General features: G+C 38.5%; 1 protein-coding gene across 5 annotated transcripts in view; it reads right to left on the bottom strand.

The window, feature by feature from the left end:
• Positions 1 to 27217, bottom strand: part of SOAT1 (sterol O-acyltransferase 1) — a 57756-nt gene that overhangs the window by 24150 nt on the left and 6389 nt on the right. The window contains exons 2-6 of one of the 5 annotated variants that reach the window (XM_068541333.1): positions 21802 to 21973; positions 21325 to 21453; positions 20818 to 20873; position 20716; positions 6657 to 6715 (exon numbers count right to left, since the gene is read on the bottom strand). In XM_068541333.1, coding sequence (XP_068397434.1) covers positions 6657 to 6715; position 20716; positions 20818 to 20873; positions 21325 to 21445 — 237 coding nt within the window. In that variant the 5' untranslated portion in view covers positions 21446 to 21453; positions 21802 to 21973. Of the gene's footprint in view, positions 1 to 6656; positions 6716 to 19918; positions 19991 to 20715; positions 20717 to 20817; positions 20874 to 21324; positions 21454 to 21801; positions 21974 to 27217 lie in introns of those variants that run through there. The other 4 variants (XM_068541328.1, XM_068541329.1, XM_068541331.1 and 1 more) reach the window with 4 other exon arrangements.

The following is a 27217-nucleotide window of genomic DNA, read 5'->3' as shown; positions in this document are numbered from 1 at the left end:
TTCTATAATCAGAAAAAAAAAACTACATTAATTAAGAAAATATATTCCTCCTGTTCTTCAAACAATCCTCCTGTTGTGATATGGTATCAAAACATTAAAATAAAATCTTTTAAACCTTGCACTTTTTTTCTAAAAGAAGGTACCTTATCTAATCTGTCACTGATCTTTGTTTGGCACTATGGAAAAAAAAAGCTGCCAAGTGAATTACACTACACAGCACAGTGTTTTCTTGTTTCCAGAGACATTACAAAACAGAGAGTAACCATCACCTGTAAGATCTTCAATACAGCTCTAAAATCATGTAGTTTCTTACCAAGAATACCAATGTACAGTGACATCACCTTAGAGCTTTCAATGAACAATTTAAAGGTATCTAACTCAATTGCTGTTCCTCTTGCTTATCCATTTTATACATAGTATTCTCGGCTAGCATGAGAACAGAAACAACGTCTTCAAAATCTCAGCACCTACTGTAGTGCCTGACAGACAAAGGAACCAAGTAACTGTTGTTCATGGAACTAAATTACTGAACATTCCTAAGGGGGAATGCGGCAGGTACATTTCTTCATTTTGTAAATAAGTGATGAAATCATAAAGAACAATGAACTGACCTTCCCAAAGTTTATCAAAGCAGACTAGAGACTAATACATTTATTTATGTATTTAAGTAAAATGAGGAAAGGCAGAAAGGGAAACAGAAGAATGTAGTCACACTTACACAGCCAAAAGAAGGTAAGATTTGACCAGAAGATCAGGGGTAGTAAACTACAATGGATAATTGGATAGTTATTATAGTGACTGTTAATTGTCAACCTATCATTTCCCACCCCCTTCCTTAGTACTAGAACCCCTAATTTTTACCTGGGCACCTAAATGCCCAGAATAAATAAATTTCCCAGTCTCCCTTTGCACCTAGGTGTGGCCAGGTGACTAAGTTCTTGCCAATGAGATACAGGCAGAATCGGTTTGACAAAACCTCCAGAAAAACTTCCTTAAAAGACAGCTGGTACCTGTTCCTTGCTGCCTTTCTTCCCCTACATCAACTCTGCTCTTTGAAACTCAGATGAAATGGCTGAAGCCACTTGGACAATGAGAAGACAAATCACAGCCTAGAAATGGTGAGGCAGGGAGGCAGAAGGAGGAGTCACTGAGGACCAGAGTCACCATACCAGCTGTGGACCTCTCACCTCTGGATCATTGACACAAGAGGAAAATGCACTTCTATCTTGTTTAAGCCACAATTATTTGTGTTCATCTTGCGTTGCTATTACGGCACAAGCTAATCTCAACTTATACAAATGATCAAAGAATTTCTGGGCAGAAAACACTTAGACTTGTCTTTCCAGCAGTCTGCCAACAAATCAAATAAGTTGGCACTATCCAAAAACTTCTTTAGTTTACTTGAACAAGTGATAAGCCATGAAGAGGAGGCCTCGTTTGCAGACGTGCCATTTGAGTAGTACTCATTACACATCGCTCATTTAATGGTCAGGCAACTGCACTAGATACTGATATGAAAAACAACACTAGAAATGCTATATAAGAAGCAAGTGAAATATAAATATGTATTTTTAAGAAGCAGAAAGAGAAAGTAATTTTTCATCCCTTCAATTTTCACATTAGACCTAACATTTCCTCTATAAAATTGTGTACATTAATAAAAGTTCTACAAACATCGATAGTAAAGATATCCTCTTTTCTCTTCTCAACATACTCACTTTCCTCTGGAAACTGTCCTCAAAGGTGAGGACAGGCACCCCGTGTCCAGGTTAGGGCTGTACTATATGGCCCTGCCCTTCTGAACAAAATTCAATTCTCTCTCTCATAGACCTGAAACTCTGAGCTTAGAAAGCGTGACTGGAAACCTTATTAACTGAAAAATTCAGAAATAGCTGAACTCTTGCCATTAAAATAAATATCCTTTCCAAAGCCTGAGCGTGTTCAACTTCTCCTAGGATTCTATGAGATACATTAATCTTTCAAATACACTTCCTTTTATGCTTAAATAAGGCAAAGTAGGTTTCTGGTATCTGCAACCAATAGAAAAAATATAAAACAATGTTAAAGCTAATTTCTCTACTAATGTAGAGAATGTAGCTCTGATGTAGCTGGTTGGAACCTAATCATTTGAATCTCCCTTGGACTGTTCCAAGATCTTTAAAGGCTTGTTACAACACAATTCTAAGGATTTCAAAAGGTCATACATAGTGTTGTATGACCCCACTAGCACCATATTTTTTTTTTAAATTAAGTACTTCAAAGTTTTTTTATGACAGCATTTAGACCTAGAAGTGACCTTAAAAAATTCAATCAGTTCAACCCACTAATGTCATCACCTCTCTCATTTCTCTTCCCTTAGGACTAAAGAGCTTGCTCAGTACTTGACAACCTTCTTCACACCTTTCTCCTTAATAGGAGCTCCTCTATCTGTATATATAAATTTTCACTGAATTCTTTGTAAGTTGCCATATTTAGCAAATAAAAATATAGGAGACCCCCCCCCACTATATATATTTAGGACAGTTGGTTAAATTTGAATTTGATAAACAACTAACTTATTTAGTCTAGGTATGTCCCGAATATTGCATGATGACCAACAAACTATCTGTGGCTTGCCTGAAATTCAAATTTATCTAGGCATACTGTATTTTATCTGACAACTCTAGTGCCATGGAGCCGAAAGAGTTGCCCAGTAAGAGCTATAGTCTATCTATTCCCTTTACAACAGGAAGTAGAGAATTAGGAGCAAAAGTTTAAGTTAGCTACACAATGATGACACAGACTGTTAGAGCTGAAGGGTACCCCGGAGATAACTAGTCCAGTGTTCTTACTTTAAACATTAGGGTAAGAGTGTCCAACTGGGTTGGAACATGACACCAAATTACCAATGATTAGAAAGATTGTTTATTTTCATTTGTCTCTAAAATTATTTCTAAAATCCCACAAGGGAAAAGAACAAGTAAATTTCATGGCTCTGAACAATATTCACATACCTGCCACCTCAATGGTCATTTCGTATTAGTAAATGTTATTAACAAAGCAAACAAAAACACATAACCAGTTAGACATCACTGTTATGAATGGGATAATTTAAGTAAATAAGATTGCATACATAAAGCACCTACCTAGTATAAGGCCTAGCCCATAACAGGACTTCTAAATGTAGTTCCCTTCTCCTCCCTGCCCCTATTTACTCAGTCTAGAACACTAAAATATTACAGTAGCTTCCAGTCTGGTCTCATTGTCTCCAAACTCTATATCATCAACTTTGATATCAGTACAGCATTCCTAATGTATCTCCCTCAAAAACACTGCAATTAATTAATAATGGCAAGATGTTCAATCTCTTCAGATACCAAATTGCCAATTAAAACACTCCTAAGTCAAATCGTCCATAAGTTCACCAAAGGAATTTTGGTGATTCATTCAGAACAAGCAGTGTATAACAAACAGAGTATATGCTAAGACCTTAGAAGTATAAAAGGGAGGACATCATTTCAAGCTGCGGTATTTAGAAAACTTTAGAAGCAGCAGCATTTGAGTGAGAATTTGAAGGATATACAATATTTTAATTGGTGAAGGTAGGAAGTTAAAGGAAATTTCAAGTAGAAAGAGCTTCATGAACAAGGGCATGAAGGTAGGAAAAAAATGCCTTACAATCTAGCCCAAATTTTATTTTTCTTTCTATCATGCTCCACCAGGGGCACAGATGCTAATCAAGTGTAATTTCCAAGACACAGTTTAAGTTTCTTTCCTCCATACCTCTGTTCAAGCCATGCCCTCCTTCAATAACCGGGAACAAGTCTTGCACAACACAGAGTAATAAATAATACTAGCTAAACCAACCTCCACCTTTCCCTCAGCTTCTATTCCCTTACTTCATCCATTTCTTTCTCTCTCCTTCAAATCTTTCCAACTGACCAAACTACAGAATATAATATTATTCACTAATTAATATATAAAGTAGAGAAGTAGAATACTCTCTTTAAAAACAAAGTTTCAACTTAAATCCTTGAAACATTCCCTCCATTCCCCCCCTCCCCTCCCCTTTTACTTCTCATTCCACATTCCCTTTCCTCTTTGGGTTACTGATGCTATATTTTTTTTAAATTCCCTTACCACTTCAGATTTTTAAAATAAATAGCAATGACAGCAGGGAGGGACTGCGCTTTCACAAATGTGAAACTTTCCCTCACAAGCAGAGCACAGTAAGGGCTTTGTGTTCTTTCTGGGAAGGGGACAAGGAGCAAAACAGGAACAGAAGGGGAATCTGAAAAGGAATGGAAGGTGTCCAGCCCGTCTAGAGGAATAAAGGTCAGGAATATTCTGGTAAGCCATAAAAACAAAATTTCTTTATTGTAATGACTAAATTTGCAAGAATGGGCCCTTAAAAATAGCACATATGCCTACATACTAAATAGTTTTCTTTTGTTAGCCAAAATTATAAATTATCTGTCAGAGAAGTCCAAGTTACCAAATAATCAAGTCTTCAATCTCTTATAATGGGATAACAAATTAGTAACTGGAAAAGACATTCACCAGAAATGGCCTGGATCATTGTAGTTTTAAAGGCTTACACAGGTAACCTAATGGAATCAGGAAAAATAAAATGTAACACACTATTAACTAGGAGTCTAGACTCTCAGTTTCAAGTATAGTCGATATACCTTTTGAATACCACTTTATAAAGCAATGTAAAGTGCTTATATTGTAGAAAATACATATATACCTCCAGAATTGGGGGGGGGGAAGGGAAGGGGGGGAGATATCGCAATGTTAAGCAAATAGGTACTTGTAGTAAAATGTCTAGTGAGAGCACCATCCCTGGACTCAAAAAGTGCTGGATCTCCAACAAACGAAATGACAGTGAAAATACCCCAGGACTGGAAATAACTTAAAAACTAGCTCTCATGTTTAAAAAAAAAATAAAAAAACAACAAAAAACAAACAAACAAACAAAAAACTAGCTCTCACAATTACAAAGACACTAATATCAAAGTGAATGCAAACAATCTTGCATATACTGTTTTATGAAACAGGATAAAAATATCTAAATTTAAAGTATTCCATATAAATGCATATATGCATGCATGCATACGTAACTAAATTAATAAAAACAGGGCTATTTCATCCACATCATTGGATGTTTATATATTCAAGTTGGCCAATAATTTTTTTTCTTTTGCTGAGCACTTATGTATTTTTGACCATATAAGTCATTTGCTTTTCAGGTTTATTATTTACTGACTAATCTCCTGTGTTAGAATGTGAGCTTCCTGAAGAAAGGGCCCTTTATTTTGATTAGTTATGTATCCCAGTGCTAGTAACAGAGCCTGACATGTAGAAGGTATTCAAAACAGTATCAGTGAATGAATAAACTGATAAGCAAATAGCCTAAGTTCACAAGGTAGGTTATAGAGGTGGGTCTGTCTGACTCCAAAACCCAAGCATTTCCACTAAGCCTATGTTAATACAAGTTATTCATATGCTTGGAGGAAACCATTTACCGAAATAAATTTTTAAAAAGAATAATAGACATGGTGTATTTCAAAGACTCTTAGAAACCTTAGAAATTTTGAAAGTGATCTTACTGGGAAAAAGAGAGGCTGGCTTGGATTTGAAGTCAACTTATATTCGGCGCACAGAGTATTAGATTTTTTTTTTAATATAAAATTATTTATTTTCTTTATTTATTTTTGGCTGCGTTGGGTCCTCGTCACTGCGTGCTGGCTCTCTCTAGTTGCGGCACGTGGGGGTCACTCCTCACTGCAGTGTGCGGGCCTCTCACCGTGGTGGCCTCTCCCATTGCGGAGCACGGGCTCTAGGCGCGCAGGCTTCAGTAGTTGTGGCTCATGGGCTGTAGAGCGCAGGCTCAGTAGCTGTGGCACACGGGGCTTAGTTGCTCCGCGACATGTGGGATCTTCCAGATCAGGGCACGAACCTGTGTCCCCTGCATTGGCAGGAGAACGCCTAACCACTGTGCCACCAGGGAAGTCCCAGGTTTTTTTTGTTTTTTCTAAGTGTTCTTTGTCCTCCAGAATTTCCTGAGGGCACTGCTGAATTCTAACTTGTAGAACTGTTTGCCCTGCTTGAAATGTCTGCTATTTATTTATTTTTTGGCTGCGCCGCACAGCTTGCAGGATCTTAGTTTCCCGACCAGGGACTGGACTCGGGCCACTGCAGTGAAAGCGTCGAGTCCTAACTGCTGGACCGCCAGGAATTCCCTGAAATGTCTTGATGTTGTTTGTGAGTTGATATTTCTATTTCTTCTACATCCATAACAGGGAATCTACTTCTAAATTCAGATTCAATGTTTATTGAACGCCTATTATTTACTATGAAACATGACAGATACTTTCATAAAGCACCTACACAAGCACTTACACAAGCATTCAACTGTATCATGTTTGCTAAAATTGAGTTTTACTGGTAAAAGCCAGAAAATGAGAGTGATGGATGATAGTACAGAAAAAAAACAAAAAACAATCTGGTTCTTATGTAGGATGACGAGATGGCAGACCTTATTTTCCTGTTTCATGTCGACTGATAAGAAAGGTAAATAACTCTTTAAACAGTTTAGCATTAAAAATTGTACTGAATAAAACTCTTTACCCTAAAACTCTACATTTTTGTTTCTGGAAGAGGGAGTTACTTACCTCTGCCTCTGCTGTCAACTGTATCTTCTTTGCTATCAGCTGTTTTAAATCAATCCGACCTAAGGAAAGAAAAAAGTATAACTTTTAAGTTGACGGAGATAGTTACCTATCAGCATTATTTAAATCGTGAAGTTGAAAAACAAGCAAAAAATGACAACTATGTAAACTATGGTACAACCACAAAACATGACACGACTCTTAAAAATGAAGCACGGACAATATAAATAGAAGGAAATTTATACATAAAAATGCTAAGTTGAAAAAAAACAAAACTACTATATATACACACAGTACTTACAACTATATTAATCATAGGATGCTGACACTATAGGAAATTCTGACAGTACAGAAAATTAGTTTCTGTGAATGGATCCTGCAACTATGAGTAGTAAAATGTACAACCAACAATAGAAAAATTAAATAAATTGGACTTCGTCAAAAATTTTTAAAAAAAGTTTCTGCTCCAAAGAAGTAAAAAGACACAAAACGGGGAAAAACACTTGCAAATCTGATCTGGAACCTGCATCCAGAATATGTAAAGAACTCTTACAACTCAATGGCAAAGATGAATAGTCCAACTTAAGTATCTGAAAAGACATGTCTCCAAAAAAGATATACAAATGGTCAATACCATCTGAAAAGATGCTCAATATCACTGGCTATCAGGGAAATGCAAATCAAAACCATAAAGAAATATCACTTCATACTCACTAGGATGGTTATAATCAAAAACACATAAGTGTTGGCCATTGTACACCTTAAGCTAATACAATGTTATGTGTCAATTATCTCAAAAGCTAGAAAAAGAGTTGTACAAGCAGGAAATTTTGAGAAGAGCATTATTTCAGGGATTGGATGTGATAGCTTTTCTGTAATACAATTAGAGAGTGTTAATAAACACTTGTAACAATGATGTTTATAAGCTTGGTACAAATAAAACAGAGTTTATTATTTACTATTTTTTTAATTTTTAATTTTTTTGTTTGCGTTGGATCTTCGTTGCTGCGTATGGGCTTTCTCTAGTTGTGGTGAGCAGGAGCTACCCTTCGTTGTGGTGCACGGGGCTTCTCATTGCGGTGGCTTCTCTTGCTGCGGAGCACAGGCTCTAGGCGCACGGGCGTCAGTAGTTGCAGCACGCGGGCCCAAGAACGCGCAGGCTTCAGTAGTTGCAGCGCGTGGGCTCAGCAGTTGTGGCTCATGGGCTCTAGAGCACAGTCTCAGTAGTTGTGGCCCACGGGCTCAGTTGCTCCGGAGATCTGGGAGCAACTGAGAAGTTGTGGGATCTTCCCGGAGCAGGGATCGAACCCGCATCCCCTGCATTGGCAGGAGGATTCTTAACCACTGCGCCACCAGGGAAGTCCCAAAACAGAGTTTTTTAAGTGAGGAGAAAAAAGCTTTAACCAGAACATGGAGAAATTAAAACCCTCCTACATTGCTGGTGAGAATGTAAAATGACACAATGCTTTTGAAAAAGTCTGGAAGTTCCTCAAAAGGTAAACACAGAGGTACCATATAACCCAGAAATTCCACTGCTAGGTAAATACACAAGAGAAATGAAAACAGACTCCCCCCTCCCATTTATAGAAAATTAAAGGGGCTTCCTTGGTGGCGCAGTGGTTAAGAACCCGCCTGCCAATGCAGGGGACATGGGTTCGAGCCCTGGGCCGGGAAGATCCCACATGCCGTGGAGCAACTAAGACCGTGAGCCACAACTACTGAAGCCCGCGTGCCACAACTACTGAAGCCTGCGCACCAAGAGCCCGTGCTCCGCAACAAGAAAAGCCACCGCAATGAGAAGCCCGCGCACTGCAACGAACCCCCACTTGCTGCAACTAGAGAAAGCCCGTGCGCAGCAATGAAGACCCAACGCAGTCAAAAATAAAAATAAATAAATACATTTATTTAAAAAAAAAAAAAGAAAATTAAAAATCCAAGCCCCCAAAAAAAGATCTAACAAGATCGCTCATTATCCTATGATGTTCAAGTAACTAATATTAACATTTTGGTAAATATTATTTGTCCTTTTACTCTGGCAAATATTAAATAATAATATTAAATAATAATATTAAATATAATATTATAAATATACATATTATAAAAACAGAGTCATTATGAATACTGTTTGGTAACCTGTTTTCATTTAACATATTGTTAATATCTTTGCATATCATTACATATTCTTCCACATCATTTTTATGGGTCTACTATTCTATTTTTATGGCTGAAATAGAATTTATTTAATCCTCTATTGGACATTTGATTCTTTATATCATTTCACAATATTCCACTTGGAAAAAAGGCACGTGAAGGTCCAAAATGCACCTAATAAAAGCTCTATAAGGAGAGGAAAAATTTGAAGTAATAATGGCTGAGAACTTTCTGGAAGTGTTAAAAAAAAGCCAATCCTCAAAGGAAGATCAAAGAATCCCAAGCAAGGTAAAGATATATCATAGTGAAACTGTGTAACATAGAAGTTTATTTAAAAACAAAACACAAAACAAAAAGACTCTTAAAAGCACCCAGAAAGAAAACATCACCTTCAAGAGAACTGCCATTATGCTGTCTGACCCATCAACACCAACAAGAGAAGCCAGCAAACAGTGAAATAATATCTTCAACTGTTGATAACAGTGAAGTTTATGACTGGGAAGGAGGCTAGAGGTCATATCATGGAGAGCCTGTGTGTATCACAACAAGGGCTTTGAGGAAACTAAGAATTTTAAGCAGAAGAGTAACTGATCTGATATTGGAAAATCCCACTCTCTGGCAGGAGAGGAAGAAATGACCACATAAGAGAAATGCAATAAATCCTGACAAGAAATGATGTCGCCATAAGCCAAAACAATAGCGCTGAGAATGGATAGGAGAGGATAAATTTTGAAAATATTCCCAAATTGGTAACTTATTAGGTAAGAAATATGAAGGTAAAACAAATATCCATTTGATTTTTCTATCAACTGTAAAAATACTTTTATTTAGTTCTCTACTATCTATGATCAGACCATGGATTCATAACTAAGCTATTTACTTCATAAATAAATGAATACAGAAACTTCTTACCTTCAACTAATTACCACAGGGGGATGGGGAAGAAGACGCCAAAGATTAATTCTCACTACTTGTGCATCATTTCCAAAAGGAATCTGTCTATCCATAAACAACCTAACCACCATTCAAACTGGCTTTGAGGAGGCAGGGACTGGAAAGCAGGGAAAGAGTTTTTTCTCACTTAGACTAGAATCTCTAAAGGCCCCACTCCAAGTGACAGTAAAGTTATATAAAGTCGAAGAAAAATATATTAAAAATCCAATTCAATTCATTTTCTTTCACCTTAAAACTCACCTCACACAATATTCAAAATTATTTTCTTGCTACCCACCAAAACTTAAATGTCATAAAAATCAAAAGAATAATGCCCTAAAAGCTAACATCCAGTGATTTAAAGAACTATATACAGGGACTTCCCTGGTGGCACAATGGTTAAGAATCCGCCTGCCGGGCTTCCCTGGTGGCGCAGTGGTTGAGAATCCGCCTGCCAATGCAGGGGACACGGGTTCAAGCCCTGGTCTGGGAAGATCCCACATGCCGCGGAGCAGCTGGGCCCGTGAGCCACAATTACTGAGCCTGCGCTCCGCAATAGGAGAAGCCGCGACAGTGAGAGGCCCACGCGCTGCGATGAAGAGTGGCCCCCGCTTGCCACAACTAGAGAAAGCCCTCGCACAGAAACTAAGACCCAACACAGCCATAAATAAATAAATAAATAAACAAACAACCCCTCTCTAAAAAAAAAAAAAAAAAAAAAGTTTAAAAAAGAATCCGCCTGCCAATGCAGGGGACATGGGTTCCATCCCTGGTCTGGGAAGATCCCACAAGCTGCAGAGCAACTAAGCCCCTGCGCCACAACTACTGAGCCCGCATGCCACAAATACTGAAGCCCGTGCACCTAGAGCCCATGCTCCACAACAAGAGAAGCCACTGCCATGAGAAGCCCGCGCACAGCAACGAAGACCCAACACAGCCAAAAATAAATAAATTAAAAATTTTTTTAAATATATAAAAATAAAATTAAAATTAAAAAATAAAGAACTATGTACAGACACCCAACCACATAAGTCAACTCAAGGCTTCTAAATTTCTAAAACATTGACCCTGAAATAGTGATAAGCCAGGACTGAGGGTCATGCAATTTCTGAAATACCTGCCTAGATCTATTAATGTCACTAACTGATAACTGATCATTAACTGATAATACCTATTAGTAGACCCAAAGATAAATCCTTAAAGAAAACTACTCTAGATTTTGTTTTTTCCTAACCCTCTTATCTCTAAGAAGTCAGGCTTGCGACATTTATCTTCATGAACACTACCTCACACTTGTAAAGTCTACAACATTGAATTGAGTATTTAAAAATTTACTCCTTGAAGTATCAAAAATCTAATTTGAACCAGTTTTGATAAAGACCTTCCGAAAATTATTACATGCTTTACCACCTTAAAAAAAAAAAAAAAGAGAGCGAGAGACTGTACATAATCTTTATGTCGAATAAAAGATCATTTACTGCACTGTGCTATTATAGTGACACCTTTAGTAGAACTGAAATGAGAGCAATGGAGCCCACACTAAACAGCTCCAGAAAGTTGTGCCTTTCTACTAGGGTTGCTTCTTCACGGCTCTTCACCAAATCTGATTCCTGTAATAATCCTATACTTACACTACTATGCCAAATTTACTGCCAATGTTACCCAGAAGGAAAAGATAAATAACCAAGCTTATTAAATTAGTAACGCACTTATTCATTCAATTATATACTCACTCACTAAATAAAAACCCTCTGAGAACCCAATATATACGGGGTACTAGGCATGTATTCCAAACCCCTCCTTTAGGATCTCAATAGAAGTATGCAAACACTGATAACTACAATACACAAAAGGGCTGTGGGATCATCAGGGTGGAGAGAGCTTTTGCAGAGGAAGTCAATATTTGAGCTGTCTCAACTGATAAAATGCCTCTAGGTGCCAAGCTCTCTTTGCTTTACAATACTGTACTTAATACAGGCTGTTGCCTAAGGGCAGCTTTTAACTCCTTACTTTCTAGGTTACCAGTTACTTTCTAGATCAGTGCTGCCCAACAGAAACATAATGTGAACCACATTATGTAATTTAAAATTTCCTGGGAGCTACATGAAAAAGTAAAAACAGGTGCAAAGTGAGTCTTAAAAACAGGTGCAAAGTGGTATGTATTTTACAACTTTGGTGTTATCTCAATTCAGACTAGCCACAGTTCAAGTGCTCAACTGGACCAGACTGAACAGTGTAGTTCTAAATCAGGGGTCAGCAATTTTTTTCTGCAATGGGCCAGAGAGTATGTATTTCAGGCTTTGGGGGCCATATGGTCCAAAAGCACTACAGCCATAAATGAATGGAAGTGGCTGTGTATGACAACTCCTGTTCTAGATGGCTGAATTTACTGTGAGTCTGGCTGACAAAACTGACAGGTATGCACAATTATTTTTTATAATCTCACGTGACTGTGGTGAACAACGCTGGTTGCTTCCGCCACAAGGGCATGTGTTTCATTCCCTTTGCCAGAGACTGATTTAAGAATGGGCATGAGCACCAGTCAGAGATGGCCCGCTCAGGTTTACTGAGAAGAGTGTAAAGGGACTATTTCATAAATGTGTGGGCAAATTTAAGAAAAGCAACAAAGGATGGTGTAGCATTCTAGGGCTAGTAACAAGCAACAGGAAAGCTGTTACTATCCTGAAAGGGCAAAGGAGGGAAATGGTTTAGGAAACCCAAAGAGAACTCCCTGGAGAGAACTATTAGACAGAAGAGATGGTTACCCAGCCCAGAGGGAACCTATGTTATAAACACACACCTTACTCTCTGCCCTTGGACCTCCTATCAATGCCACCCACCCCAACCACGACCGAACCCTACCAGAAACCAGAGGGCATGGAAGCCATTTGATTGTGCCCGGGGAGGCTGATGCTCTGGACTCTAAGTAGGGTAGAAAAGAGTAAAGAGGTAAAAGGAAGACAGCGTAACTTGTAATCTAGCTCTGGCCAATGAGACATGAGAAGTGTGTTGGGCAATTTCTAGGAAAGATTTCACTGCTCTAAAGAGAGGCACAGGGAAACGGTGTTCCTTCTGATGGAAATTATTCTTTTGCTTTCCCAGTTTTCTTACCCAGCCTAGAGTCACTAACCCTTTGTCATTATTTCTATCCTTCCCTCATCAACGCCACCAATTTCCTGGACCCACCTAGCCACATCCCAATCCCAGATATTGCCTGCTATCTGCTTTCTCTGATTTCAAACTGCCATGCACTGCAGAAATATAATACAGAAAATGGGCCCACTATATGACTATGGGCTGTCTAGCGTTAACCAGGCCTGCAATAAAAATGAAATCTTTGTCTCTGCCTCTGATGAATTTCTATAACATTCCTCCCAAGTGTAGTTCCAAACATTTTCCACCTTCAAGTCCCAGCCTTACAAAGCAACCTTCAGTTGATCATTTTGGGGACCAACTCCTGAAATGTCTTCTATCTTAATTTTCGCTATCTTTAATCCTCTTCTCCACTGTTCCTTTGTCAGAGGAAGGGGTAGCCCATCTCTTTTTCAAGACTACCCCTTTAAACTATATTGCCTTGATCCTTTATATATATATCCTCTGAGAAACTGTTCAAATCATTCAACACACTGAGCCATTTATATTGCCCACATTACATTTAGCACCAACGTAGTCTTTAAAAATTTTCTGAAATTATGATATGATGTCATAAGTGGTACTCAAAATTTATCTGTGAAGTATTACATATTTACTTAAAGTTTTGGAAACAAATATGTAACTGAAACAAACTATCATTTCATAGAATTTATTGCTTAGGATGAAGATTCTTCTTTTTAGTGAAATTTTCTTTAAATTACATAATAATAAATATGGTACAGAGATAATGGCAAAATTATAAATAACTGAAATTTTGGAAACAATGTCCTTTGGAAACAAACAACAGCCCTTTCCAATGAACCTCTTATCTTTCAAGACCCAACTCATGCTGTTCTTTTCCTTTTAATATAAAATGTCCTAGAAAAGTGGTTTGTACTTCCTATCTTCACTTTCTCACTAGCAATTCATCCCCAACATGTTTCTGCAACTCTTCCTTTTCTGGAGTCACTATGGCCTCCAAATTTCTAAATCCTCATCCTCATTAAACTTGCTGCAAGGAGTTCCCTGGTGGCCTAGTGGTAAGGATTCCAGGCTTTCAATGACAGGCCCTGGGTTCAATCCCCGGTCAGTGAACTGAGACCCTGCAAGCTGTGCGGGATGATATCATATATCACTTATACGTAGAATCTAAAATGTGATACAAATGAACTTATTTACAAAACAGAAACAGACTCACAGACATAGAGAACAAACTTCTGGTTACCAAAGGGGAAAGGGGGTTAGGGAGGAATAAATCAGTAGTTTGGGATTAGCAGACACAAACAATTATATATAAAAAAGATAGGGAATTCCCTGGAGGTCCAGTGGTTAGGACTTGGGGCTTTCACTGGTGGAGGCCCAGGTTCAATCACTGGTTGGGGAACTAAGATCCTGCAAGCTGTGCAGTGCGGCCAAGAATTTTTTAAAAATAAGAAAAAAAAAAAAAAAAAAGATAAACAAGGTCCTACTGTATACCAAAGGGAACTATATTCAATATCCTATAATAAATCATAATAGAAAAGAATATGAAAAAGAATATACATATATATAACTGAACCACTTTGCTGTACACCAGAAACACACCATTGTAAATCAACTGTACTTCAATACAAAATTTAAAAATTAATTAATTAATTAAAATTTTAAAAATCAAGGCCTACTTATAGTGACTAAATTCCTAAAGATGACTAAGAAGTACTAGGCAGTGATGAATCACCATTTTTCAAGTTTCACTTCTTTTAACTAGCATTTTCTTTGTCTCCTTGTGGTAAGTACAGAATTAGCTAATGCGTAGGCACTGACTAGCAGGTTTTTACTGCCTAGAGAAGTTCAAACTCATTTTAAAATCCTGATTATTTTCTAAAAAACTCTCATTGACCATGTCTTAGAAGATCTTCATCCCAGCTTCACCTTGCTCTCCGTAGAGATATACGTAATCCAAAAGAGTCATGTGAAAGCCACCTTTATGTCTAAGGATGGTTGGGTTTAGGAGTAGTCCTTGAAAGAATCAATCATTTATCAACCTTAGAAGCAAAAGGGGAGATAAAAAAAAAAAGTATAATCCATCTGTAGGGACTTCCCTAGGGGTGCAGTGGTTAAGAATCCGCCTGCCAATGCAGGGGACACAGGTTCGATCCCTGGTCCAGGAAGACACCACGTGCCACGGAGCAACTAAGCCCGTGTGCCACAACTACTGAAGCCTGCGCGCCTAGAGCTCAGGCTCCGCAACAAGAGAAGCCACTGCGATGAGAAGCCTGTGCACAGCAACGAGGAGTAGCCCCCACTCGCCGCAACTAGAGAAAGCCCGTGCACAGCAACGGAGACCCAACACAGCCAAAAATAAATTTTTTAAAAAAAGGTATAATACATCTAAATCCTCTATTGCTCCACCGACCTCAAAAACCTTTCGAAATTGTCTACTAATCACATGTCTACACTGCTACAGAGAAAGGAATCTGAACTAGAAATGAGCGTCAGTATATAAATATCATACAGAAAAGGAGATTTAATAGATAATGTTGAAACAACTGGCTGGCCATTTTGAAAAACTGTCAAATTAGAGCCCTAGCTCACTTATTATTCAAAATAAATTTCAGATGGATCAAATAGTTGAATCTTAAAAAACCCAGGGCTTCCCTGGTGGAGCAGTGGTTAAGAATCCACCTGCCAATGCAGGCGACATGGGTTCAATCCCTGGTCCGGGAAGATCCCACATGCCGCGGAGCAACTAAGCCCGTGTGCCACAACTACGCCCGTGCGCCACAACTACTGAGCCTGCGCTCTAGAGCCCGTGAGGCACAACTACTGAAGCCCGCACACCTAGTTCCCGTGCCCCGCAAAAAGAGAAGCCACTGCAATGAGAAGCACATGCACTGCAAGGAAGAGTAGCTCCCGCTCGCCACAACTAGAGGAAGCCCGCGTGCAGCAACAAAGACCCAACACAGCCAAAAATAAAATAAATAAATTTAAAAAAAATTTTTTTAAGTTATCAAAGAAAATTATCAGCTAGTAACTCCCATTTCTTTTAACTAATCTTCCTAAAATGAACCAAGATATCCAAACTCATTCTTTTGACCTTAAAAACTACAAAAGGGGGCTTCCCTGGTGGCGCAGTGGCTGGGAATCTGCCTGCCAATGCAGGGGACACGGGTTCGAGCCCTGGCCTGGGAAGATCCCACATGCCGCGGAGCAACTAAGCCCGTGAGCCACAAATACTGAGCCTGCGCGTCTGGAGCCTGTGCTCCGCAACGGGAGAGGCCGCGACCGTGAGAGGCCCGCGCACCGCGATGAAGAGTGGCCCCCGCTCACCGCAACTGGAGAAAGCCCTCGCACAGAAACAAAGACCCAACACAGCCAAAAATAAAAAATATATATAAATAAATTAATTTAAACAAAAAAAAAAGTTAAAAAAAAACTACAAAAGGTACTAATTAATATTCAATAACTTTATTGCTGCTTTTAATTATGTCTCATTTTACAAAATCTTTTTCAAGTAAAGTGGAATCTGTCATCTCTCAAAATGCCATAGAGTTTATTCAAAAGGTCACATCATCCATGACTGAAGAAAGGTTGAAGAAACAGGCACTCTCATATGGCTACTGGGAGTGCAGTATTTCCAGAGGGCAATTTGGGAATACCTACCCAAAAAATCTTATGTCCTAAAAACAATTTCTAGGAATGTAGCCAAGGAAAAATCATAAACACTTGAACTTTTGCTCACCTGCACTTTCTAAAACAAACATGTTTTGCTTTTATTCTAAGGAAATAAAAAATGTGTTCTCAACCTACTCAGTGGATCAAAGCTCTATGTGGACTGGCCAGTTTTATGATTAGATGCATAAATTGGATGAAGGGGCTAAATTACAGAATAACAATGATATTAACTTTTTTTCATATATTTTTGCCAAGGGACTCTCAATTTTTACAAAAGGCAAGTTGTTCTCTCTGTTCAAATACTTATGTACATATCTCAAAGAACACTGAAATTGAATAGAATTAGAAGTATATTAATCAAGTTAATATTTGTTAAACACTTAAAACAGTGCCTGGCACATGATAAACTGTTAGCGGTTATTATCATATTTACTCATTAATTAGCTATCAAATGAACAATGCAGCAAAATAAACGGTAGTCAAGAATAGGCACTACCTGTAAATTAAGAGAAAGGTAGAGAATGTCCCCAACCTGATAAAGGGCACCTACAAAAATCCACAGGTAAAATAATTAACAGAGAAACTGAAACTTTTCTCCCTAAGATCAGAAACAACACAAGAATGCGCAATGTCCACTCTTGCCAATTCTGTTCAACATTTTACTGGAAATGCTAGCAAGGGTAATTAGGCAAGAAAATGAAATAAAAGGCATGTTGATTGAAAATGAAGAAATAAAACGAATTCTTATGTGCAGATGGCATGATCCTGTATATAGAAATACTACAAAACACACACACACAAAACTCTTAGAGCTAATAAAAGAGCTCAGCAAGGTTTCAGGATACAATATCAATATACAAAAACCAGCTGCATTTCTACACATTAGCCACAAATGATTGGAAAATGAAATTAAGAAAATTCCACTTACAACAGCAGCAAAAGGAACAAAATTATTTAGAAATAAATTTAATAAAAAAAAGTGTAAAACTTATCAACTTAAAACTATAAAACATTGTTGAAAGAAATCAAAGAAGACCTAAATACAGGCATACCTCGTTTTATTGCACTTTGAAGATATTGCAGGATTTTTTTGTTTTTTGTTTTTACAAATTGAAGGTTTGTAGCAACAGTGCACTGAGCAAAGCTACCGACACCATTTTTCAAACAGCATCTGCTCACTTCATGTCTCTGTCATAGTTTGGTAATTCTCACAGTATTTCAAACTTTTCATTATTATATTTGTTATGGTGATCTGTGATCAGTGATCTCTGATGTTACTATTGCAAAAAGATTGATTACAACTTGAGGAAGACTCAGGTGATGGTCAGCATTCTTTTAACAATAAAGTATTTTTTAATTAAGGTATGTACACTGTCTTTTTTTTAGACATAATGCACACTTAATAGTTTATAGTATAGCATAAACATAACTTTTATATGCACTGGGAAACCAAAAAATTCATGTGGACTCACTTTATCGCGATATTCATTTTATTGCGGTGGTCTCGAACCGAACCCGCAGTATCTCCGAGGTATGTCTGTAAATTGAAAGACATCCCATGTTCATGGGCTGAAAGACTTAATATTGTTAAGATAGTGTATTAGTTTCTTGCACCTGCTGTAACAAATTACCACAAACTTGGTGGATTAAAACAACCGAAATTCTCTCTCAGTTCTGGAGGCCAAGCTGAAATCAAGGTGTCACAGCAGGGCTCCACTCCCTTTGGAGGCTCGAGATAGAATCCAGTCCTGGCTCTGCAGCTTCTGGTAGCTAGCTGCATTCCTTGGCTTTTGGCCATTGCACTCCAATCTTCAAAGCCAGTATCTACAAATCTCTCTCTGCTCCATCTTCAAATCACCTTCTCCTCTGTGTGTCATCAAATCTCCCTCTGCCTCCCACTTATAATATACAGGACTGCATTCAGGGCCCAGGTGGATATTCAAGATAATCTCATCTCAAGATTCCCAACTTAATTATATCAAAGACCCCTCTGCCCCTTTTCCTGCCATGTAAAGCAGCATTCACAGGTTCCAGGTTTTAGGACCTTTTGGGGGAGGGGGCATTTTCCAGCCTACCACATATGGCAATACTCCCAAAACTGATGTGGATATCCACATGCCCAAGAAAGAAGTTGAACCCTTAACTTATACAATATAAAAAATAACTCGAAATGGATTATTGACCTAAACGTAAGACCCAAAACTCTAAAACTAGAAGAAAACATAGGACAAAACCTTCATGACACCAGGCTTAGCAAAGATTCCTGGATACCAGAAGCACAGGCAATAAACACAAAAATAGACAAATGGAATCATATCAAACTTAAAAACTTCTGTGCAAAGAACACAGTCAACAAAGTGAAAAAGCAACCTATGGAATGGCAGAAAACATCTGCAAGTCATATCTGATGAAGGGTTAATATCCAGAATATTATAATATTATAAAATTCCTACAACTCAACAACAAAAAAGCATATAACCCAACAAAACAAAATGGCCAAAGGATATGAATAGATATTTCTCCAAGGAAGATATACAAATGACCAACAGGAATGTGAAAAAGTGCTCAACACCACTAATCATTAGGGAAACGCAAATCAAAACCACAGTGAGGTATCACCCTACACCCATTAGGATGGCTACTATTAAAAAGACAAACCAACCACCAACAACAAAAACAGAAAATAACAAGCACTGGTGAGGATGTGGTTAAATTGGAACCCTTGTGTGCCACTGGTGAAACTGTAAAATGGTGCAGCTGCAAGCAAAAACAGTATGTCAGTTCCTCAAAAAATTAAAAATAGAACTACCACAGAATCCAGCAATCCTACTTCTGGGTATAGATCCAGAAGAATGGAAAGCAGAGCCTTGAAGAGATATTTGAATACCTGTGTTCATAGCAGCAGCAGTATTCATAGTAGCCAAGAGGTGAAAGCCAAGGTACTCAGAAGTACGTGGGCCTCCAGCACATAAACAGTAAACTGTGGGACTTCTCGGCCTCCATCTGAGCCAACCCCTCATAATAAATCTTTTTCTATATCTATATATATCCTATTGGTTCTGCTTCTCTGGAGAACTCTAATACACATCCCAATTGAGAACTGCCACTCTCAGAGCTGTGTCTCAAACTTTAACCTGCATATGAATCCCCTGAGAACTTATTAAGATGAAATTTTTATTCAATTAAGTGTGAGGTGGGGCATTTCTAACAGGCCCCCAGGTGGTGCAGATGCCCCTGGGCCTGGCTGGTAGGCCACGATGACTGGCATGGCGTGGTGTCCTTTAAGCCCTCACTACTCAAAGGTCACATTTTACCCATCTGCTTACTCCCCCAAAGTGAACCAATGTTAAAGTAAGTGGAGAAACACATGCAATTTTCAGATCAGCGTTACTTACATCAAACCAAGGAGGAGGTCAGACTTCTTGTTTTAGGCTAAACAATTCAATTTTTATTATCTGCATTAAAACCTGGAATGATTAAAACTTAATGAACTGAGGCCATAAGGAGTACTGAAAACATGTAGAAATCAGAATAGTCTAAAAAAAGCTTTTCTTTAAAAAATGGGACATAGTGAGAAAATCATATCTGGTAACAGAAAGTTTCAATAAAAAGACAATGTGAATTAGCACCCAGTCCCTAAATCATGGAAGGGGAAAGTTTCTACCCAATGCTGGCTTACCCTTTTGCACAAATTTCACATTTTATATCACACTAAAACTAGTCCATATGCCAATATAAATATTTCATAAATAGCTAATTAAGAGTCCAACAATCAATAAACTACATTATGCAAACTTAACCAGCAACATTTATATTCCTGGATCCAGCTGCTGTATTTAATTTACAATTAAATTTAAGTAGGAAAAGCAAAAGCTTTTCTTTATGAAAGAAGTCTCAAAAAGTTCCACACCTATTTGTTAACCAAACAAGCCTCAAATTTCAAATCCTCATTGAAATCAAACCTATACAAATGTCACTGCAAAAATAAATAGCCTGATGCAATAGATGACATCAGTTGGAGTTGTGTTTACAGGTCTATCAATCTTAAGCACAAATCTTGACCTTAACAAGTACTGTGTCATAGTCTTCTTTGTATTCATGTTAAGCAAACTTGGACATGAGAACTAACAAAACTCCCCCAAGATTTATAACCTAGTACTGAACTAACTAGGTTAGGTACCCTGCTAATTACCCTCCTTATGCTCATTACACCTATTAAAAGAGTAATTAGTAGCACTTATTTACAATAATCTAATTATGCTAATGGCGGGAGAGGGGTTCTCATTCACTTAACTTGGAGCTCCATGAGGGCAAACACATCTGTATCGATCACTGCCGTAGCCCCAACACCTAGCAGGACACCAATAATTACTGACAGGTTAGGTAGTTGAAGGAATGAATAAATGAATGAATGATGTCTAAAACATAGTAGATACCCCAAAAATGTTCAATGAATTAATTTAAAAGGGCTTACTTTCTAGTTTCTTCGTTACCAGATATATAAAACTAAATTAAAACATACATTGCAAACTCCACTTACATCAGTAAAGCTCACCTCTATGAGAGGTTCAGCAATTTACACACCAGTGCCACCAGCAGTATCTAAAGCAGCTGTGACTGGCAACTAAACCAAATTGTTCCTTTCTATTCTCTTAATCAATTTATTTTTCTCCCCTGCACTTTACAGTGCCTACCAGCATATCCATTTATAAGAGAGCTAAAGAGATGGCAATCCTTGTTCTAGAACACTGAATTTGTTGCCTATTTCATTAATTCACCTCAGAAACAGTAAAAGCCTCACCGTTACTAGGTGTCTCTTGGGACTCCTCTGTACAGTCTCTCTGGCCTTCTTCCTTTTCCTCAGCATGTTTACTGGACTTCGACAGCCGTTTTTTTACAGACGTCTTCTCTTCGCCCACCATCGTGTTGTCTAGAAAAGACGATATAAAAAGCTTTAAGTATCTGGCTTAGGCAAATTTCACAATATCACCATATTTTTAGGGGAGGCAACAAATGATATATTCTCTTCCTTTTGTTTTACTTTAATCACATTTAAGCATTTTCCGAGTACAAGATACTATAACAAATACGAAGAAATTGGTCTTTATAAAGTAATTGGCTGGTTTCAAAACACAGCCCCCATTCTTAAAGAATAATTTAGTTGAACAAACAAGGCATAAGTACGTGAAAAATTAAGAATTAAATAAAAGTTAAGTACAAAGACGCCACAAGGTAGAGCACAATCAATAGTCAAGTCAATGGTAAAAACAATACATACCTGAAGTGCGGAGACAGAAGAGATCATTAAGAGGTGCAAAGGTTTCACAGAACAGAAGGTATGTGACCTGAGTCTTGAAGGACGAGAATGGAGCACTTCATGGGTGAGAAAGGATGAAAACAAGGTCCTTGTAAGCCCTGTTCAGGGGACCATGACTGATCAGACTACTTCACTAGAGGACAAGAAACAAGCTTTTGTTGAGTAATTACTAACTACCAGTACTCTGCTAGGTGCTTTAAGTTTTCTCATCTAATCTTCAGAACTCTGCAAAAAACCTGTTATTACTCCTGGCTCATATATGAGAAAAAATAAGGCTCCAGGTAGTTACTGCCAATGCCTTCCACCCACACACCAGGAACATACCAATGGCTGAACAAGTTGAGTTTATCAGGAACGCACATCATGGGAAACCGTGGGGCATCTTGGTGAGAGAATATTAGAGAGGACTTATTTAGGATTTGGATTTGACTAAGTGATTTTGGGGGAGAGCCCAAAGAAGCAGGGGTTCACTCTGGCTTGAGTGCTGGCAGAAAGCGAGGACAATTTGATGATTGGGTATACCAACAAATCTCTGTGGGGAGGCAGACTAGAGGGAGGCTAGAGCTGTAACTGGTAAAGTATCAACAATCATTCCCAGTAGCCTGGAGAGGGGAATGTTGGATATTTTGTGACTTGGGCAACATTCACATCTTTACCTGTGTTAAGACATGATTATAACATGGCCTTATTCTTGTCTTGACCCATCATATTCAAAGAATGGCTTTGTGTGATGCTGATGTTCAGTGAAACCGTTTGTGCTGAACAGAATACCCAGAAGACCTAGCTCTTAAGTTCCAGGCTAGGTCACAGCAACACCAAGGCCTAGCTGACTGCACCTGGGCAGCTCCAGGACACCAAGGGCTGTTTGCTTCTTCTCATTACAGTAACTTGCCAAAGCCCACAAAGCTAATGGCAGGGTCAGATTTGAACCTGGGTCAGATCCAAACTACAAACACCACCCACTATTTGGATTTTTTTTTTTTTTTTAAGTTGGTAACAGAAAAGTGGTGAGGGAGAAAGACTTGAAAAAAAGAACTGGGGTCAAACTGTAAAGGCCTAACAAATTAGGACTTTTTTCAGTTAGGCAGTAGTGAGACATTTTACGCATTGAAAAATATGATCAATATCAAATTTTAGGCAGATCAATATCAGGACAGTACAAGGTTTACTCCAAAGCAGTGTTTTACTATGTAGAAGTTTTCAGTAGTCTGAAGCAAAACATAATGAAGTACTCACTACATTATTTTTAAAATTCTAAGATTATGGTCTTTTTAAATGGTTATGTTTAAATTCCTTTTCTGTATGAAATGGAGTACACGGTGAGCTTGATTGTTTTCTTAAATATCACTGCTTGGCAAAGTAAAAATCTGACAAATCTAGATCAGTTTCCTTCTATCTTTTTCCGAAATCAAATGAAACAGAATTATGGAATAGTAGATGACTATATCAAGTAGAAACTTTAGGAGACCAATAAGATCCAATTAAAAAGAGGAACCTAGGAAAGAGGTCAGGGCAACCAGTAAATTTTTAAATCATTTGTGTAACAGTGAGAGAGGAAGCCAGAAGAACACCTAATTCTCCAAAAGAAAAGATTAGACAAGTGAGAACTGACAACTAAACTGAGGGATGCCCTCAAGTAAGACAACAAGAAGTAGAAAAGAAATCAGGGACAAAAACAGAAAAAGAAAAGATGCAAAAAGAACCAAGATGTTTCAAAAAGGAATTATACAGGAGTTAATAGTGTGGAATTAAAAATAAGGACTCTACTTCTGAGTGCTTATGTGTTTTACGTGTATGATTATTGTAATCTCTATATAATCTTTAAAGTAGGTACTACTATTTTATTCCCCCCAATATTGTCTTTGGTCACCATGTCTTCCCATACACTCTTTCCTGTCTCTAGAAAGCGGTTTCTCCTCTGCCCTTTCTAGCTAATCTTACTCACCATTCAAAGAAACAGTCCCAGCAGCAGCAGTAATAACAACAGTTTTGACTTAATGAGCAGCTGTTTTGTCCCTACCAGGCACTGTGCTGCTAAATCCTTTAAATTTTCTTATTCAACCTTTACAATTTCAGAGGTAGGCATTAGCTCATTTTACAAGTGAGAAAAATATAGGTTAGGGAGGTGATTTAATTTGCTCCAAATCATATAATTCTCCAACTGCAGAACAGGGATTCAAAACCAGAACTACTGGATTCCACAGCCTACACTGTAATCACCAGATGGCCTTGACTCACCTCCTCTGCTAAGGTTTCTTTGACCACCATCTCTCACCTCACCCTCCTCTGTGGTCCAACTGCACCCTGTACATCCTGTCACACTAAGATCCTCAGTGAGCAATACTATCTGCCTCTTACACTCAGCTTAAGCTTCTTAAAGACAGGGACTAAATGGTATCTTCTCGTTGAATTCCCAAAATCTAGTGGGGCATATCTGGAATATGATAGGTATATATTAGTACAGAAAGTGATGTACCAGTTAATACCACAACCAATTGTTCTGAGTAATAAGTTCTCTAAACTCAGAGAATCAAGAGGAAAATATATGCTGGGAGAACGCCAATGAGCATCATCTTCACTGTTAACAGCTTTATACCTCCTACTCAACAATAAGACCTACAACAATCCTTCTTAATTGGGGGTGCGGGGGCCCCCTAGACTAAGGGTATGCAAAAGCTACTTTGAATAGTTCAGTAACTGAAATAAACAATTATACATTTATCACATTAAGCAAGCAATACCGGCTAACTAAAACAATGTTACTTTGCTTTTGGCTGAGACTGTATCAACTCAGTGAGAAATCAGTTCTCTCTTGCTGATTAAAAGGTGAAAAAAAGAGGTTAAAAAAAAATTTAAACCAAGTTTGACAAACAAATGCTGTTAAACAGGCAAAAAGGAAAAAAACAAAAAATCTAAGCCTGGGTACCCTGTGGAATAATGAAAAAATTAAAAGGAGTCCTTGGTGATGAGATTGGGAACCATCAACCTAGTTTACAGAATAAAACCTGACTTCAAAAGCTAAAGCACAGGTACTGAGTTTGCACAATTACACTGCCATAGATCCATCGACATTTTAGAAATGAGCCAAAGAAGAAAACACTAACTCTGCATAAAAAGCTTTATGTCATAGTCTATGCTATTTGGCTTCAATTTCCTCCATTAGCAGGAAGAGAGAACCATAACACAGCGGGGAAAGCACAAGATTTGGTATCACAACACCAAGAGGTAAGTTAACGTCTCTGCTCCATCATATTGCATCCTCAGGTAAATCCTCCAACCTCTCAACCTGTTTCTTCATCTAGAAAGTTTAAAATACTACTGCACACACACACACCAAGATAATACACACTAGAGTGCCAATATTCTATTAACAAACTAGCTTAAAAAATTAAGTGAATCTGATCCCTACATATCTATGCCCTGTACGCTAAATGACACAAAGTCATATCATCCCTCATATTCTACTTGTGTTTGCTCTTAATATGTGCTAGATGAGGGTAAATAAAGTTCCATAATTATACACTTTCTCGAATGCAGCTCAAACACCACGTGGCTTCCAAGAAAGCATTAACAAATTTTGTTATTGTCACACATACAGATGTTAGGAAGGATAACTATTACTTATGCCTCACCTCAATTTTGACCAAATCCTCATATCATGTAAATCGTAAGATTATGAGATGATGTCTGAATTGAGCTCCTCCTGCCATGCGTGTCAGTGACGGTACACGGCTGTTGCGGCAGAAAATGGAGGGAAATTACAGTAATGCTCAGTTCGACTGTTCCTTCTCTACACAGACGGGTCACTTTGGCCTCTGTGTGGAGAGCAGAGCACAAGGAGGGCAAGAGCGAAAGAAAGGGACACCCTGGCGGTCATCCTCCCAGCAGACTCCTGCAATCATCCAGGTGAGATGAAGGAGAGCTGAACTTTCTGACCACTAATTCACGACTGTGAATCCACCCCTTACCAATCTAGACACTAGCTAGGCAGACTACTTTAACTGTTGCAAAGTCAAAAATTCAAACTGTCATTAATTCTAAGTGGTTTCTAGGTGCTGACATGGATCACTGCCCTTATATGTGAGATGTACCATAGTTTTTTCTTGCCCTCCTATTAACACAGGAGGGGAAGTTATCCTCCTCGTTTCCTCTCACTTCCAGGTCACTGTTCCTCGTTCCCTTCCTTAAATACCTCAGCCAGATTATTACACCTGATACTTCTCTTTGTTGTATGTTCTGTCTTCCTGATCACTCCCCTCCTTTACTGAGGATGTGAACACCTCACTCACTCCCCCTTTCTCCCTTCCACCAATTCTTCCACACTTCTTTCACTTCAACATCTATGTACATAGATCCAACCTCCTGGCCTCCAAGCTCCTTGACTTCTTCCTTTCTCCAAAAAGCTGTTCTTATGTCCCAGTCACATCTTCCCCTAGAACTTACTGTTACCAACAACTGCACCATGTCCGTAATTTTAAGTTCTAGCGTCTAACCCTCTGATCACCACCAGTTCACTTACTGTGATACCCTCCTTTCCTCAGCAGGTCCAGACTTCCCTGAGCTCCAGACTCCTATCCAAAGGCCCACCGGACACCTTTATGTAGGTAGACGTCTTACAGGCATCTCAAACTTTAACATGACCAAACTGAATTACTGTTGTTCGCTCCAATTCCATTCTTCTGTCTTTCCTAATTCAGTTAATGGAACTAGCAGTCAGTCTTTGCCCAGATTAAAAACAAAAAACCCGAAGTTATCCTTGATTCTTTACTTTCCCTTAATCAATCCAACAGCAAGTCCATTTTACTCTGCCTTCAAAATATATATCCCATTCTAAACTTTTCACATCCATCACCTTCACCACAGTCTAAGCCACCGTCACCTCTCACTGTAGTAGCCTAACTGGTCTCTCCTCATCTTCTCCCTTCTGGTCACACAGGGCCCAGAGTACCCTTTTAAAAGGTAAATCTGAGCAGGTCATTCCCCTGGCTCAAAATCCTTCAGGCACTGAATTCTGTTCCAAGCCCTCACCACTGTCTAGTAACTCCTCCATGATCTGCCATTCACCTCCCAACCCTCCACTTCCGACTACAATTCTCACTGCTCATTCTCATTACTTTGGCCTTCTACTGTTTCTTGGTCAAGCCAAGTTCACTCCCACTTAAAGGTGCCCGCTATTTCCTCTATCTGGATTATCTCCCCCAGACACCCTCCCTCAAGGATTTCCCCCTCACTTCATTCAAGTTCTCAAATGTCCCCTCCCCAGGGACTCCCCTATCTATCCCAACTAAAATAAACACTCTCACACCCTGTTAGTCTTATCCCTTACCCTGCTTTATTTTCCTTCAGTGCACTTATTTCCCAATACATTATAGTTCTA

Source organism: Eschrichtius robustus, chromosome 3, assembly GCF_028021215.1.
Source record: "Eschrichtius robustus isolate mEscRob2 chromosome 3, mEscRob2.pri, whole genome shotgun sequence".
Lineage (NCBI taxonomy): Eukaryota > Metazoa > Chordata > Mammalia > Artiodactyla > Eschrichtiidae > Eschrichtius > Eschrichtius robustus.
The sequence above is the reverse complement of the archived record's forward strand: the minus strand, read 5'-3'. Positions and strand labels throughout refer to the sequence as shown.